The 17,875-nt window shown below is 44.2% G+C and overlaps 1 protein-coding gene across 1 annotated transcript in view; it reads right to left on the bottom strand.

The window, feature by feature from the left end:
* Window positions 1-17,875, bottom strand: part of DNAH9 (dynein axonemal heavy chain 9) — a gene marked incomplete at its 5' end in the record, with an annotated part of 185,594 nt that overhangs the window by 150,643 nt on the left and 17,076 nt on the right. Inside the window, 12 exons of the mRNA XM_081848623.1 lie at window positions 1,660-1,786; window positions 2,992-3,122; window positions 4,225-5,095; window positions 6,940-7,106; window positions 10,464-10,686; window positions 11,365-11,789; window positions 11,886-12,082; window positions 12,543-12,678; window positions 13,209-13,450; window positions 13,912-14,167; window positions 16,247-16,373; window positions 17,745-17,813. Coding sequence (XP_081704749.1) covers window positions 1,660-1,786; window positions 2,992-3,122; window positions 4,225-5,095; window positions 6,940-7,106; window positions 10,464-10,686; window positions 11,365-11,789; window positions 11,886-12,082; window positions 12,543-12,678; window positions 13,209-13,450; window positions 13,912-14,167; window positions 16,247-16,373; window positions 17,745-17,813 — 2,971 coding nt within the window. The remainder of the gene's footprint in view (window positions 1-1,659; window positions 1,787-2,991; window positions 3,123-4,224; window positions 5,096-6,939; window positions 7,107-10,463; window positions 10,687-11,364; window positions 11,790-11,885; window positions 12,083-12,542; window positions 12,679-13,208; window positions 13,451-13,911; window positions 14,168-16,246; window positions 16,374-17,744; window positions 17,814-17,875) is intronic.

The following is a 17,875-nucleotide window of genomic DNA, read 5'->3' on the forward strand; positions in this document are numbered from 1 at the left end:
AAAGGGGTGGAGAACCTCAGAGCAAGGGGTCTTTACCCCACCCTCAGGACTCTCCTCGAATTACACCCCATCTTTCAAGCAGACAACACCTCTGGTTCCAATCTGCACTCCCCCTAAGTGCTTTTCCCTGCTGGAATATGATTTCCTCAAACTGTGATTGTGCCTCATTTGCTTTGATTAACACTGAAGATGTGTATGTATTGGGTGGGTGGGTGGGTGGGAATACAGAAACTTTTGACTTTTGCATGTAGCCTACTGTACAAAAGTAAGAATCACATCCCTTGCCACACCCACTTTTTCTCCTCTGGCCCCTATCCATCACTGGAATACAGCCTCTGAAAGGCTGCCCTCTAGAGTGTGCAGTGCTCTGGCTGAAAAAGATCCCCACGCTTGTGTGAAGCAAAAGAGACATTCATAGCACTTGAAAGAAACATGAGTCTCAGTTCTCTGAATTCTCAAATATGTTCTAGCTGTTTGCACTGGGTAGCCATAGATGCCAGCACAACTGTAACTGGCAGGTCATCTGCCAGGAGTGGAAGCAGTGATTGGATTAGCATCATTGGAGTTCCTTGCCACCTGTATGTCCTCCTATACCTTCCAACGGGTTTTTACTATGTGTGTTCTGCATATTAAATATACATTTCTATATGGCAGAAGGAGAGTCACGGCCTGCAGGGACAGAGGCAACCTGTCCCTGCAGTGAAATCAGTTTACACTGCAAGTTACCCTGTACTTTAACTGTTCCAAAATTATTGTTTCCTCTTCAATAAAAGCATGTTGGGTTTTTAAAGGATGCTTCCTAAAATCAAATCAGAAAAATGCCACTCCGAAACTGGATGGACCTGCAGGTTAACACATAGCAAACAAGTCACAAACCAGCTCAAGTCCATCCTTGTCTATTCCTTGCTGCTTTAGTGTCTTCATGTTTTGTATTGCTGTACGCTGCACATATGTATTTGTGCAAAGATTCCTTTAAAGTAAATAAATGAGAACAACCATTCTGAAGGGCCACGGGTCCCCCCCCCATCCCTCCATTACGTCCTGAGGGTTCTTTAAACAACAACAAAAACCTTAAAGTGCGCTGCTCTCCTTCAATCTCTGTGAATTCCTTATTCTTGTCCAGGCAGAAGCTCTTCCTACCCCACCCGAAAGGAGCATGAGAAAGCAATGCCAAGGAAGAGATGCCCCCAAAAAGTGGGGATGAGGGAATCACAATGTAATTTCAGCTTTGGACTTTGCTATGTTGATCCTGCTACTTCAGTCTGGACTGGCATCAATCAGCAGAAAGATCTGCAGAGTTCCTGTGAGGCTTGCAAGTATTAGGCAGTTGAATCTTTGCACCCAGCACTCAATAAAAGCCTTCATCTGCAAGCATTCTGACACCTGGGTAAGCCCTTTGCCTCTCTCCTTTTGTGAAAAGGATGCACAGATTATACTTAACAGAGTTCTATAAAAACCAGTACAGGATGTAGATGCTGCCATCTAGTGGTGTTTCAAAGACTTGCTGCTTCTCGAAAGGAAAGCTTATATGGTCAAGGTCACAAAGCACTGACAGAACCACGTCTCCTTTCTACAGCAAGTACCTCACAGTTGAATCAAGCACATTCTACCAAAACAAAAGCCATTTCCATAGGTAGAAAAGAAGCTGAGGTGTCTTACCAGCTGCGGGTTGGTGCCATTCGAAAGAATATCCAGTAAGTCGGCAGAGGAAATAAAGTAAAACCTAGGAAATGCCAACCGCTTTGTGTCCAAATACTCCGCCAAAGCTTTTTCACACAAAGACAACCTGGCAAAATCAAGCACAAAAGAATGTGCATACGCTGAACATAAATAAAAGTGCAGAAAACTAAGAAAAGCAAACATACCTTCAGAATAACCACATACTTTTGTCTTGCTAACTTTGGGAGGGGAGGCACTTTTTGGAGGAGCTTCACTGCTTTCATGGGTTACAAATATATGTTTTCCGCCATCTGTGCACATCAGAGCCACAACCAATCCCTGTTGTCTGGCATATGCAGACAGTGGACTGCTTGAGATGGTTGCACACATATTACAGTGGTGCCTCACAAGACGAAAAGAATCCATTCCGCGATTCTCTTCGTCTAGCGGTTTTTTTGTCTTGCGAAGCAAGCCCATTGACGGCTTAGCGGATTAGCGCTATTAGCGGCTTAGCGGCTTTTAGCGGCTTAGCGGATCAGCTGATAAGCGGCTTAGCGGCTTAGAAAAAGGGGGGGGAGGAAAAAAACCCGCAGGAACTCGCAAGACATTTTCGTCTTGCGAAGCAAGCCCATAGGGAAATTCATTTTGCGAAGCACCTCCAAAACGGAAAACCCTTTCGTCTAGCGGGTTTTCCGTCTTGCGAGACGTTTGTCTGTAAGAGACCACTGTACTTTCTGGCAGCGCCACTGCACATTTTAAGAGCAGAGTTTCAGAATATAAAATGTGAAACAGCTTGAATGTCCTCAAAATGGCTCTCTTTGGTTTTTTTTACATTTTTATTGGGTTTCTTTATTATAACAAATTACAAATAAAATTATCCAAATTTTATATTTTACAATCCCCACCCTCCCATTGACTCCCCTCATCTTCCCTTTCTGGTTTATTACATTACTTGTTATCTTCTGCATATTAAATATCTATACATGTTCTTGCTATCTTTCATCATATTCTACTTAAATAAAGTTGTGAATGTTTATTCAAAGCCTGCCATTGAGTCCATCTCTTTTTGTTGTTTCTGTAAGTAAATTGTAAAGGGTTCCCATTCTTTTTTAAAGTCACTATTGCACTTTTCATATAATTTGTCTGTTAACTTTGCTAATTGTGTGTAATTCATCAATTTAATGTCCTCAGAATGGCTCTTAAAGAGATGTAGAACATTTATGATTAACTAAAACCAGAGTTTCCACTACATACATGCAAAAGGAACTTAAAGGATCCATTCCTAACCAGGAATAGCATTTCAGAAGCTTCTGCCATGCGAGTCCTGCCTACCTGCTTTGGATATCTTCCAGTTGCTCATAAAGGCCAGGCTTGTTGGTTGCTTCCACTACATTTGGGGTTCTTTCAGCATCATATGCCAGCTCTTTGAAATCAACATCAATTCCTTCAAAACACTTGGAATCCTATGGAAGACAAGAAAGACAGACGGTCCTGCTGCCTTTCCATATATCCCTCAGCTTCAGTATATCCCCTTTCAGTAGTCAGGCAGCTAGGTGCAGCCAGTTTAAATTTGGGTAGAGAATGGTGCCCTAGGAAAGTTGATCTGATGGTTGAGGGAGAAGCCTGAGGTCAGATAATGGAGGATTTCTGAGATTCAAAGGCTCCGGGTCCTATGTGGGGCCTTCAAGGGGGCTATGGCTCTCTCCCCACTGACTTTGTGGAGCCCTCTGGACAGGAGGGCCGAGGTGGGTGAGAGGAGAGGCATAAAGGAGGCCTGGAAGCAGAGGGGCCTTGTAAAAGACAGGGCAAGAAGTTCAGGGTCACAAGGCTGGTCCAAAAGTTTTTTTTGTATTCTCTGCCTTCCTGCATGACTGGAGAATAAAACCCGGCATATCTGAATACCTCATCACTCCTCTCAGCCCCGGTCATCTCTCATTAGCACAAGAGATTTCTACAGAACTTAGCCAACAATTCAACATGGTATACCAACTTTTTTCATTCCCATCACTTTCATTAGCAGGAGTGAAATACACTATATTACCTTTATGTCACTTCCGCTACATTGACTTCCCCTAAAACAGGGATAGCTAAGCTGTGTCCCATCAGATGTTATGGGACTCCCATTAGCCCCAGCCAGCAGGGCCAATAATCAGGGGCGATGAGAGTTACAATCCAGAAACATCTGACAGTAACATATTAAGTCACTCCTTCACTAAAGAATCCTGGGAACTGAACTTGGGTGGAGTGCTGATACTTCTTCATTAGAGATCCCCAACCATGATACAAGTATCAGGATGCCATAGTAAACCAGCCTGTAGGTGGGCTCTCCCCTAAATAATAAACAGCAGCAGTCCAACACATGCTTTTTGGGGTCTGTGGGGAGGGAAATATTCTGTAATTGCAGCTCACATAATCTGTACTGGGAGCCAGTGCCACGGAGTACCTTGAACAATTATGCAACTGAATAAGCAGGACTCCCAGAACAGCAGCCTCCCTGAGGTAAATGCTCCCTAAAGAATGGAGAATCACCCTCGGCCCTTTCCTGTAGAAAGCAGATAGGATTACCTCCGGAAGTTGTGCCCGGATATCTTCTGATCCAATGAATATGCTTTCCAAATGAGACCAAGTCCGCTGAACCTCAAACCAGATGGAAATGACGGAGTCTGCCGTAGACAACTTTCTCTGCCAGAAAGACACTTCCTCTAAGAAGAAAGCAATGTATTTGGATGTCATCAGGTTCTGCAGCTGGACTTGGTTGTCTTCAAGTGTCTCAATGAGCTCCTCGTCAGATTTCAGCAGGGGGACGTTTGTGCGGGGATGAGGTTCGTACTGGAATTCCATGCTGGACCAGGTTGTCTTCAGCTCTTTCACAACCTTCTCCATGCTCATTTCTTTAACTGCTTTGTCCACTATGCTTCTCACCTCATCCTCAAAGTTATGCAGGTTGAGTTTAAGCAGGTCTGCCAGGGTGGTGTCTGCATCCATGGTGAACTGCACACCTGTTGCTTGCATCAGCTGGTTCCAATGCCTCTCTCGGATGGCCGGATTCTGCAGTTCTGACACAGCCCTCAGAGATGTCAGGATGTTTTTCACTTTGTTGTCCAATCCGGAGAAAGCATCCCAGGCCCTCATTTCCTTATCCAGGCTCCGCGTGTCTTTGGCGAACTTTTTGCACTCCAGCTCCATGTTTTCAATATTAATCTCTCTCCATTTCGTAGTCTCCCAGTCATTCACGCTAGAGATCACTATGGAGATCATATCCCAGAGTTCTTTAAGAATACGCACTTCCCTCCGGCACTGCTTGAGCTGTTTGTATTCTGGAACACTGACTTCAAACAAATCAGCTGCATCATAAATTGAGGTCATGGTAACTTCCATCTGCATAAGCTCTGTGTGGGATGCATCCAGCATTTGGTAGGGATTTGTTGCGTCAAATCTAGGAAGCAAGTTTTAAACTGCATTCAGTCATGACTAATTCTTTCCCTACAAATGCACTAGATCCCCAAACTCTAGCAAGTATGTGTGCAATGAAACATAAATAAAGAGACATACCCAACTGCAAATTGTAAAGAGAGGGCATACACATTTCTGAATCTTTCCTTCAGACTTTCAGACCTAACTTAGCTGCCCCACCCACTCTCTCTCTCTCCAGGCGTAACCAAAACTATTCCAGAACTATAAGCCTTGAACCATACTTCCTATCCCCTAGACCATAAAATGAGAGACAATACAAGGCAAAAACAAATTTTAAAAAGGTCACCCAAAAGTGACATTCAGCTTCTATAGTCTCTCATAATCTAACACAGGAATAGACAAACTCAGCCCTCCAGATGTTTTGGGACTACAACTCCCATCATCCCTGACCACTGGTCTTGTTAGCTGGGGATGATGGGAGTTGTAGTCCCAAAACATCTGGAGGGTTGAGCTTGCCTATGCCTGATCTAACATGACCTGAATCAAGGTGAGCTGTGCTGCTCAACCCTTCTAGTAGGGTTGCCATATTTTAAAGAGCAAAAAAGAGGACATATTTGCCAATGCCTGGGGTGGGGGTGCAGTAGAGAAGATGCTGGCCTAGACTGCCCTATGGTTTGGTCCTGCAGGATCCTTTGTACGGCCCTGTGGGCTCAGCCTAGAAACTCTAACCACTGTGTCATGTTGGCTCTCAGCTTAATTGTTGAGATAATCCTCTAAGGCCCTGCTCCCCATCCATCCTGCGGTTGAGCCACAGGATAGGGCAGGCATCCACAAACTCGGCCCTCCAGATGTTTTAGGACTACAATTCCCATCATCCCTGACCACTGGTCCTGTTAGCTAGGGATGGTGGGAGTTGTAGTCCCAAAACATTTGGAGGGCCGAGTTTGGGGATGCCTGGGATAGGCATCTGATGTTGACGTTAAGAAAGGAAGCTCAGCCTCATCACAGCACTCCTTTTGATGCACAGGTTTCCCCACCAGCATATTGAATTCTGAGTTTATTGTTGTTTTAGCCTAATTGCAGGCATTTTATTGTCTGATACTCTTTTAATTTCCTATCATGTTGTTTGCTGCCTTGATTTATTTTTCTTTTATGGCAAAGTAGACAGCTGTTGAAAATAAGTAAAGGAATAACCAAACACGCATGTCTGAATTAGCTCTTGTCCAATTTTAACACTCCTGGAACAGCAGTTCCCATGCGCACACATGCTCCCTTGGTACCAAAGGAAAAAAACGAGGACGTTTTGGCAAATTCAAAAAATCCACCAGGACAGAAATTTTACCCCTGAAAAAGAGGACATGTTCTGGAAAAAGAGGATGTATGGCAACCCTACTTCTGGTGAGAAGAGAAAGGGGAAGAAGTTTTTGACAGAGAAGGCAAAAATGAGGTGGTGGCCAACTCAGGTCATATCATCAACTTAGAATTTTCACTTCAAGCAGTGGCTTGAAAAGGTCAAGGGCAGATCAATGTTTTCACCAACAATGCATCAAACTCACTGTAGGGTGCAAAAAATGGCAATGCAAACCATCCATGCTAGAGGCTTAAACATACATAAATGTTCGCTCTTCAATGGCTCCTACTGAAAAAAGGGTAAGCAAAGATTATTGTTTTTCACAGTCAAGAGTTGGGCACCAAGGGCACAAGAGATGTCATAATAATAGTATGCTACTGTAGGGAACGGTCCTATTAGTGGCCTTTGTCATTTGGCTGATTTTATCTTTCCTTGGTAGCCAAGATGAAAAGGTAAACGCTGTCACTGAAGAACACACAAGTCCTCCACCTTTTACACCTGCTATCTGCTCTAACCTGAATGGTGCCTGCTGGTGAAATCGTTCCCTGAATTTATGTTGCTCCACATCAAACACAGCACACTTCTTGCGGAGAACCGTCACTTCATTTCCCTGCAAAGGAGCTACATGATGCTTCACAGTTATTGCCAGCTTCTTCACATGGCTCCATTTTTCTGGCAGCTCCTAGAAACAAATTGAGATTACAACAAAGAAAGATGCTGGCGGAGAGCATTCTCAACTTGAACTAACGTGTCGCCAGCCTGTTTGTGTATAGCGGGCACACACTGCTGGAACACACCAAATTTTACGTTTGCAACAGCAAGACCATGATAATTATTTTGCCAGGATATAATTGGCAACATTATCCCTTGCTAATCAAGACATTGTCCTAATTTAAGTATTGTTCCTTCCCCTGCTCCCCTGATTTGGAGACCACTGGTGACAAGCCAAAATAATTATTTTAGTCTATATGAAGATGAGGAGTGTATTTGTCATGGTCTTGAGTTATTAAGGACCATACCTGCATTCTCAATAGGCTAGTACAATTGAAGCTTCTGAATCCCCAACCCACTTAAAAGTTGTTAGAATGCTAATGGGTGAAAATGCATGTTTCAAGAAGAACACTGAATAAAAATAAAATATTGCATTAATAGGTGAAAGCAAGTGTTTCAAGAATAGCAATAGATAAAAATAAAATATTGAGCCTAAGCTAAAATTCAGCAGTGTCTCTACAATATATTTTTAAAAGCATCTCAAGACAGGCTTAAACAGTGGCATTTCAGCAGCTGAAGTGCAACAAAATTAAATGGACAGCAATGATTTGCAGTCCAATTCTCAGAAGCAAATTTCACTGATCTCAATGGTACTTATTTCCAAGTAAGTTTGCTTTAGGGCTCCAGACTCAAGGTGTAACATTCAAATTGCTTATTCCACAATACTTCCCAAATACTTCAGTGGAGCTATTATGTGATGTAATCACATTGAGGTGTGCAACTAGGATTTACTATTTTCATATAAGTACTATTTGGGAGTGCCCAGCACTGCCTGAGATTGTTTAGAAACCAAAAACTACTGTGTTTCATAAATAGATAATATAATTTGCAAGCTTGGGCCCATCACACCCGAAGTCGGGTGAAGTCATGTTTCTATCTGTCATCTTGATTCAAAATGGCCCCTGGCATCCAAACATCAACCAAAAACCCCGCCCCTTCTCTGGAACCCTTGTGCCAAATTTGGTAACAATATCTTTAGAGGCAGCTGAACCTAAGCCAAAAAACGGTTAAGACACACTAAAGCCCCATTTTGGTCAGCTATCTTGATTCAAAATAGCAGCCAGAGTCCAAATGTTAACAAAGAGCTCCACCCTAACCTCAGGAACTCTTGTGCCAAGTTTGGCAATTACAGTGGTGCCCTGCAAGACAAACGCCTCGCAAGACGAAAAACCTGCTAGACGAAAGGGTTTTCCGTTTTGGAGGCGCTTTGCAAAACGAATTTCCCTATGGGCTTGCTTCGCAAGACGAAATGTCTTGCGAGTTTTTCTGACTTTTCCCCCCTTTTCTCCCCCTTTTTCTAAGCCGCTAAGCCGCTTATCTGCTTATCCGCTAAGCTGATAAGCCGCTAAAAGCCGCTAAGCCGCTAATAGCGCTAATCCGCTAAGGCGTCAATGGGCTTGCTTCGCAAGATGAAAAAACCGCTAGACGAAGAGAATCGCGGAACGGATTATTTTCGTCTTGCGAGGCACCACTGTATATCTCAAGTGATGTCTGAATGTATAGAACACTAATGGACAGACAGAGGGACAAACCACTTTACCAAATATATAGTAGACTAGTGAGAGAGTTCAGCAGTGCCTGAGAATTTTTAGAAACCAAAAATTTTAAATGGATTGTATAATTTGTGAGTTTGGACCAGTCATGCCAAAAATCACTGTATTTTTTGCCCTATAGGACGCACTTTTTCCCCTCCAAAAATGAAGGGGAAATGTGTGTGCGTCCTTTGAGGCAAATGCAGGCTTTTGCTGAAGGTCCCGCCAGGCGCAAGGCTTGGGGCAGCAGCCTGCATCCCGAAGCACGGGGTGCCCTCCGGAGGACGCCCCGGGCTTCGGGAAGGTGTCCGCAAGCCTCCCGCGCCCGGCGGGAGGTCCCGCCGGGCACGCGAGGCTTGGGGCGGCAGCCTGTTCTGGGGGCTGGGGTCTCCGCCCCCAGCCCCGCAAGCTCCCAGAGCGATGCCAAAGCTGCACGCGGCTTTGGCATGGCTCTGGGTCCCGTTCTGGGGGCTGGGGGAGGGGGGAGGGGGAAGCTCGGGCTTCCCCCGCCCCAGCCCCGCGCCTGGGGGGGGGGGGAATAATTTTTTTTCCTTTATTTCCCCCCCCCAAAAAAAATCTAGGTGCGTCCTATAGGCCGGTGCGTCCTATAGGGCGAAAAATACGGTAGGTGAAGTCATATCAAAATTACATTTTGGTCCCTATCTTGATTCTAAATGGCGCCAAGCATCCAAACCTCAAGGACCCGCCACCCACTCCCCATTTCAAGTACTCTTGTGCCAGGTTTTGCAACAGTATCTTGGGAGACAGCCAAATTATAGAAAACAAATGTACAGACAAAACGTTTCCCCCCAAAATAGTAGATTATGGATTGTATTCAACAGTGTTTATGCACAAGTGAAAGGGACTTCTACCTATGCAACAAAACTTCCCTTCCTTCTCTCCCTGTGTGCTCTGCAAATATTCTTTGGAGGGTTGGGGAATCCTCTGGAACAGATTGGGAGGGCATGGGAGGAGGGGAAGGTTGTTTGCACAACATTGCATACACTGTAAGGTAAAGGGAGGTAAAGGGACCCCTGGCCGTTAAGTCCAGTCGCGGATGACTCTGGGGTGTGGCACTCATCTCGCTTTACTAGCTGAGGGAGGCGGTGTTTGTCTGCAGACAGCTTCTGGGTCATGTGGCCTGCATGACTAAGCAGCTTCTGGCGAAACCTGAGCAGCGCACAGAAACGCTGTTTACCTTCCCACCAGAGGGGTACGTATTTATCTACTTGCACTTTGACGTGCTTTTGAACTGCTAGGTTGGCAGGAGCTGGGACTGAACAACAGGAGCTCACCCCGTTGTGGGGATTCGTACCGCCAACCTTCTGATTGGCAAGCCCTAGGCTCTGTGGTTTAGACCACAGCACCACCCGCATCCCCACATACACTGTATTTCTAGTCCATTCTTCCTGCAGAAAAAAGCTCAGAGAGTTGGTTACTTCCTAACCAGATGCTGATCAGTTCCACCTCTTTATAGTTCCCCCAGTGCTGTAAGATTGAGTCTTCCCTGAAAATTTGCTTGGGTCATGTAAATGAAAAATATGAAACTTTACATTATGGAATTAGACTAGCCCTCCCAACAGTTTCTTGCATCCTCCATCTATCAGAGCAATCTTCCTACATGTGCTGCATACCTAAAGAGCATGTGTTCTGAGGATAACTCTGTTCACAGATGAATGTAGTTCAGTTTTTAATCTGTCCACGCATTTGCATATTAGCAGCATGTTTCCACCTACCTCCAGCTGCTTATAGACTTCCCCTGGCAATTCTTGCTCATAGATCTTCAGCAATTCAATTGTTTGTTTCAAGGGCTCAAACATCTCATCAGTGCTGGTCTGTCTATCTTTAATGGCCAATAGGTGGCCCATAACTTCCACCAAGCCCTCATAATCTCCACTCTCCACCGTTTTGCTCAAACCAATCTCGGCAACTTTTACGAACTCTTCAAGGTCAGCCAAACTAAAGGCAGTGAAAGAGAACATACATTGAAAACATGTTGAGGATTGTAAATATTAAGCAGCCCTACCACTTAAAAGCAGGAGTGCGGAACCTGTGACCCTCCAAATAATGCTGGACTCCAACTTCCAACAGCTACAGCCAACAAGGCCAATGGGTCAAGGATGATGGAAATTGTAGTGCAGCAACACCTAGAAGGCTGCAGGTTTCCAGCTCCCACCCCTAAAGCAAATAATAGGAAGAAGCAAAGTAAGAGTCATTTCTAGTTCTGCCAACCCTGTATAGCCAAAGGGGATCACAATTCCACAATTTTTAAAATGGGGTTTAGATGGCTAACTTTAATAACTTCACTGTTGTGTGGCCTTTCTTCTATCCTTAAACAGGAATCACACAAATCCTAAAGACTATTTACCGTATTTTTCTCTCCATAAGATGCACTTTTTTCCTCTTAAAAACTAAGGGGAAATGTCTGTGCGTCTTATGGAGTGAATGTGTGGTCCCTGGGGCTGGGGGGGGGGGACCCGGGCTCCCCCCGCCAGCCCCACAAGCTCTGCTCAGCGCTCCCTTTAAATAATTTTTTCCCCTTGAATTCCCCCTCTAAAAACTAGGTGCGCCTTATGGTCAGGTGTGCCTTATGGAGCGAAAAATACGGTAAGTGGTACAACTGCGAAACAATAATACCTGTGAGTCACATGATCAATGAGGTGCTGCTTGAACATAAAGCTCCACTTCTTAATTATCTTCAGAAGGGACACCTTGAAGGGGCGGGCATCAACTTTCATCCAGCTGTCAAATACAATGACTGGCTCCAGGCATCTCACTTCCTCATAGACCTTCTCGTAAGAGTCTATCTGCTCTTTGAACTGCTGCAGTGTAGGGGGGCTCTCTGGGACGCCATCCTCAGCATGGGCCTCTATCTCCTCTGCAGTGAGTACATGGCTGTACAACAGGAACTGGCGCATGAATTCTTTCCTGTCATCCACATAGAGATATGAGTAGTGGTCAAAAGAGCTGCGGTAGTCACAACAAGTTGACATCATCTTCCGGATACGATCCATTAGGATGTGGCGCATGTCAGCAAGTTCAGATATCTCCTCCATGTCATCCTGAAGAGAAAAGAAGTACAAAGATGGGTTATTAAACAGGACTGAAAACAATCACCCAGATGCAAAAAAAGGACAACAGCTGGCCAAGGGCAAGACCTGATAATGGGAGAAAGTGCTGTGGTCTGCAAGCCTGGGAACCAGGGAAGACACTCGATATATATCATTGACAAGAGCCTCAACCAAATCATAAAAACCATCAGAGGCACCAGCATCCAAAGAAGGGCGGAATATCATCTCTGGAACAGACAAATCCAGCTGCACTTTGAAGAGAGGAGCAAGGCCTGCCTTGGAATCTGTAAGACAGCATAAGAAGGTGGACTAAGTTTCAGACAGTTCTTACCAACCTCCCCAATGGAACTTACTAGTGAATATAGACACCAGCATAATAGCAATAACAGAAACATACTTTTTGATTTGAATATATTGTTCTTGCCATCAGCAAAGTAAATTAATTTATTTGTGGCATTTCTAGCAAAAGATCCCAGGGTGAGAATACAACATCCTTAAAATGCAACAGTAAATAAATCAAGATGCAGAGGAAGCTCAGCAGCTTTTACAGGACAAATATCTTACCTGCTTTCAGTGATTGTATAATTGTGTCCAATCTCTCTCTCTCTCTCTCTCTCTCTCTCTCACACACACACACACACACACCCTACTTCTGCTACTCCCACATAATCCCAATAGCAACAGAACCACCCTCCTACCCTAGATCAATTGATAAGTAGCTTGCATGAGCAAGGACAAGTTCACCTGTGTTTTCCAAAAGGTACTTCAGTGAACATTCAATGACATTAAAGAATCCATCAAGGACAATCTCATCCACATGCTCCAAATAAGCTTTCCAAATATCAGAAGTTGGATCTGCTGCAAATAGTCTCAAGTTTTCCTAAATATATAGAAGCCACAATCAAATGAAGGTGATCTCAACATTTCAGCATTAACAAAAGGTCAGACAGTCCCGTAATAACCAGTCACTTGTATTTCTCCTGTTGTCTTACATCGTTCTAATATTCTCAGCCTATGTGCAGCTTACTAAGGCTACACAGACTTCATAGTTCAAAAGGTTATTAGTATTTATAAATACTTGGAGAATATACCAGTTCTAGTGCCAACAGCCTGCTGAAATACACTACTTGCAACATCTGGTGAGGAATTCAACATAGCTGCACATATCGGGCATGCCTAAAACAGTCGCTGCCTGTATAAGCTGAGCAATATGCTGAATGAAAATGTCAATGTACAGCAGGGTGATAGCAATTTAACAGCCTAACTTATTCATGCCCCTAGGGAAAACCAGACAGTCCCTTAGACAATAGCAATTTATGACCAATTCTGATGGAAAATAAATAATTTCAGATAGCATTTCCTGGGAAAATCTCCGTTATAATTTATGTCAAAAAACAAAAAAAACTCAACCTTGATTAGTAAATGGATCTTATGCCCCGAATCTGTGATGAGTCGATAGTGTTTGTCAAGTCGTTCATGTCGACCATCTAAGTACAGCAGAGATTCTTTCTTCCCATCTTTTCTTTCAAAAACTGGGAAGACCCAAGTCTTCATTATATTCTGAATTTCCTCAATGTTGTCCTTGGTTTTCTGGATTCTTTGCTCAAGATCTCGCACACCGTCAACTAGTCGTGAAACATGTTCCCAAAGCCCTTTCAACACCAATTGAAAAAAGTCAACAAACATTCAATTGACAACCCAGAAACAAACCAGATAATTTTAAAAGTGTATTGGTTACTGAATTTCCATAGAGAATCCAGGTAGCATTCCTACCATGAGTACATCTATAGGAAGAAGACTGCAATTTACAGCATTCAAACCAGAGTGAATCAGTAGGACTTTGGGCCAAGAGATGGCCTAGATCAGCCTTTCTCAACCTATGGGTCCCCAGATGTTGTTGAACTACAACTCCCATCACCCCTAGCTAGCAAGGCCAGAGCTCAGGGATGATGGGAGTTGTAGTCCAACAACATCTGGGGACCCACAGGTTGAGAACCGCTGGCCTAGATGAAGGAAAAGAAATCTGGGCCTCAAATTATTTTATTTATTTGCTTTTCTGTACACCTTCATCCCTGCCAGGTTCCACGGAACCTATTACAGAGGTACTTCTTACCTTCTGTTTTCCAGTTCAATGTTTCTTCTGCCTCTCTCAACTGACTATCAATCTCCTGCAGCTGGTCCTGTACAAGGGGGTATTCCACCTCCAGAACTGTGAGCAGGATTTTATTGTACCAGGTGACCATCAAGTCTAGGTTGGCTACCAGCTTCCGGAAGGACTCCTTGGAAGAAAAGATTTCTGCTGCTGCCTCTGGTATCTTCCCAGTCTGGCTTGGCCCAAGGTAACTCACTTCTCGCAAAACTGACACCAGCTGCAAAACATATTCACACAAACCTTTGGATTTCTTTTTTAAAAAGTCCTATTTCTTCTTCTTCTTTATAGCACTGTTTCCTTGCCTAGAATTGTTCTAATCTCAAAACTGGAGGAAAGAAAAGTTCCTGCTAGAAAACTGATGTTGATTAGAGACGATCTTGGCGCAGCTCTTAAAGCCACTCTGTTCCTTTAACATCATACAACAGCGTGAGAGTAAAACCGGGATATCTTAGTTACTAGGACATGAAGGAAGGTTATGCTCTTCTAGATAAATTTATGGAGGATAAGTGAGGGTGCAACCATGCTCCTTCTGTTCGATCTCTCATTGGTTCCCAGTACCGTTCAATAACCTTCTGGAATTACTAAGTGGAATGGGTATCAGTGCCACTGTGTGGTAGTGACTCTGTTCCTACTTGAGGGATCATATCAAGAAAGTAGCAATGGGAGTGTGCTCTTTGGACCCTTGCTGTTTTCACTATGGGGAGCCACAAGGCACTTTTTGTCCCAAATGCTACCCAGCATCTATAATGAAGACGAAGGGAGCAGTCAGCTGAAGTTTTCCAGCAAGCTGTCATCAGTATACTGATGATATCCAGCTCTATTTCTCCATTGCATCTGATTAAAGGAGAGACCGTGCAAGTCCTGGACTTGTGCATGGATGCAGTGGTAGACTGGATGAGGGTCAGTAAACTGAGCTTGAATCCTGGAAAAATGGAGGCCTTGTGGGTGGGTGGTTAACTGTTACCGGAAGATAGGTCAACTGCCTGTCCTGGATCGGGTGGCCCCACTGTCCGAAGGAACAGATACATTTTCAAGGGTACTCCTTGGCCCATCTCTTTCACTAGAGGCCCAAGTGACCTTTATGGCAAAGTGTGTGTGTGTGTTTACCAGCTCCAGCTAGTGCACCAGCCACTGGCGGAGGAAGGTGGTGCGGGGGGTGCGGTCTGCCCCGGGTGTTATCCCTGAGGGGGGGGTGACATTGCCACGCCACCGTGGGATGCTCGCCCTGCCCCTGGGTGCACAGCATGTGCGCCGCTCCGGGTGCTGGAGCAGCTAGTTCCGCCTCTGGCACCAGCTACAATCATTCCTAGACTATGACAACCTGACCACAGTGGTCCACACACTGGTAACCCGAAGGCTTATTTACTGTAAACACTTTAGGTGGGGCTGCCCTTGTATCTGGTCTGGAAGCTTCAACCACTGCAGAATGGCATGGCCAGACTCACAGAAGCAGAATACAGGCAACACATTATTCCGCTGCTGAGAGAGATGCACCAGCTGCCAATTCCAGGTTCAAGGTACCTGTTCTTCTTGTTGTTTTGCCAATTAAATTTTACTGCTTTTCAAAAAAATCAAACAAACAAATGAATATAAAATTAATTCAAATTTAAAAGTTGACTTCCAACACCCCTTCCATGATGTTTCTCTTCCCTCCCTTACTTGCTGCTCAGTATAAAATACTTTTCCTAATTCCATTTTAATACTTAAAATATTTTAGTATTTTACCATTAATTCCCTCCCCCTTTCTTTGTTGATTCACAAGCCTTAAACAACTTGGGCTACCTGACTCCTTATGCCAGGCCTAAGCAAACTCGGCCCTCCAGATGTTTTTGGGACTACCATTCCCATCATCCCTCCACTGGTCCTGTTAGCTAGGGATGATGGGAGTTGTGGTCCCAAAACATCTGAAGGGCCGAGTTTGCCTATACCTGCCTTACGCTCTACCTTGATCACTGAGATTCTCTGACAGGGCACTTGTGGTTCCAGGTGCCCCTGAGGTTTGGTTGGTCTCCACTAGGAATCAAGCCTTTTGTGAGGCAGGCACTGCCATGTGGTATTTCTTTCCAGCAAAAGATAAGCAGATTGTCCCTGCCTTCTTTCGGTTGTCTTTTGAAAACTATTGTTTAGATAGGCCTTTGAAATACGTATTATTTTTTCTCATTTTAACCAATCCATTTTTAATGATGTTTTACCAATATTTTCAATAATGTTTTTATGGATGCTTTTTGCCCATTTTATATAAGCACAGGTTATAAATGAAGAAGGAAGTAAGTAATAAAACGCTGTCACATCTTACCTGAGGGTCAAAATTTACAGCAATCAGCTTACTTTCCGAATGCCTTCGGATGATCGGTCGAGTGAGGTTATACTGCGATTTTTCAGACACAGTTTGGAACCACTCCTTATAAAGCTTCTCTTGGTATCTGCCATAAGACCACAACCACCATGTCAGGCTCTGTAAACTGTTAGGTGGCTGTCTGAACCCTTTTTGCTGGAACAGATTTCCTAGCTATGCTGCAAGCAAAGCTGTGGAAAGGAAACTGCAGGTGCCAAAAGCAGCACAAGATGGGAGTTCCTGCAGTCGTGTCCCTTATTCTTCAGGAGGCAGCTAAAATAACATCTCCAACCCTGAAAAATCTATAAAAGGTGAGGCGGCCTTTCATGTAATCTTGTTCATGGTTTTATGTGTTAACAAGAAGGCACTGAACATGGCCTGGTAGGCGATCAGTAGCCAACGCAGTTCCCTAGGCAAAAGTATAGATGGGTGCTGTACTCAACAACCTTGCCACAGCCTTCTGCACCAGTCCCAAGGGAAACCCCATACACAATACATTACTGTAGTCCAATCTTGAGATTACCAATGCCTTAATTGCAATGGCCAAACTATCCCCGTCCAGGAATGGGCATAGTCAGAGTTCACCACAGAGTTCACCTGAGCATCCAGTGACAAAGCTGGATCTAGCCGTATGCCTGAACTATGCAGCTGTTTCTTCAGAGGCAATGCAACCCCATCCCAAACTTATGAACTTCCCAACTCAGAATCACAGGCACACACACAAAGATCTGTCCAGTCCTGAGTTAGTGCAGCTCCTATGTACACCCAAGATGCATAAATGTGCAGATATATAATGGAATGGCTCAGCACTAACTATACAGTAAACAGAACTCAAATGTGGGAGCTTTGATAACTATATAAAATGAAGATCAAATTGCAGTGTTTCATCCGTTTGTGCAATCAAGTAGGCAGCATTTTGGGAAAAGGCACACTGCCACAGCTCTCCCTAGCCTCCAAGAAAGAACAAGGCTTCAGAATTTTATTACTGTGCTAACATCAACTTGCACATAAAGTAATTCCAAAATATGAAACTCAGGCAGCACAACCAAGGGAGAGGAACAAATTTAAACTAAATTAATATAAAAGGAAAGTATTAGATATGCATTGCCTGAATCCATCAAAGCTATAAAGAATGGGGGGGGAACGGATCCGGCCCAGTCGCCTTCTAAATCCAGCCTGCAGACGGTCCAGGAAATCCGTGTGTTTTTACATGAGTAGAATGTGTCCTTTTATTCAAAATGCATCTCTGGGTTATTTGTGGGGCCTGCCTGGTGTTTTTACATGAGTAGAATGTGTGCTTTTAATTAAAATGCATCTCTGGGTTATTTGTGGGGCATAGGAATTCGTTCTTCTTCTTTTCCCCCCAAAATATAATCCGACCCCCTACAAGGTCTGAGGGACAGTGGGCCAGTCCCCTGCTGAATAAGTTTACTGACCCCTGCTAAGCAAACAGGCTTACTTTTCTAGCATCTCCATCAGATCTTCATACTTCTGCACCATTCTTTTGCCTTCAGCAGAGTCCAGGCAACTGCCAAAAAGAAACATCAACATAAATATTAAGACTATGTGGTGTAATAGAAATTATATGCA

Source organism: Podarcis erhardii (assembly GCF_964252035.2).
Source record: "Podarcis erhardii genome assembly, chromosome: 2".
Taxonomy (NCBI): Eukaryota; Metazoa; Chordata; class Lepidosauria; order Squamata; family Lacertidae; genus Podarcis; species Podarcis erhardii.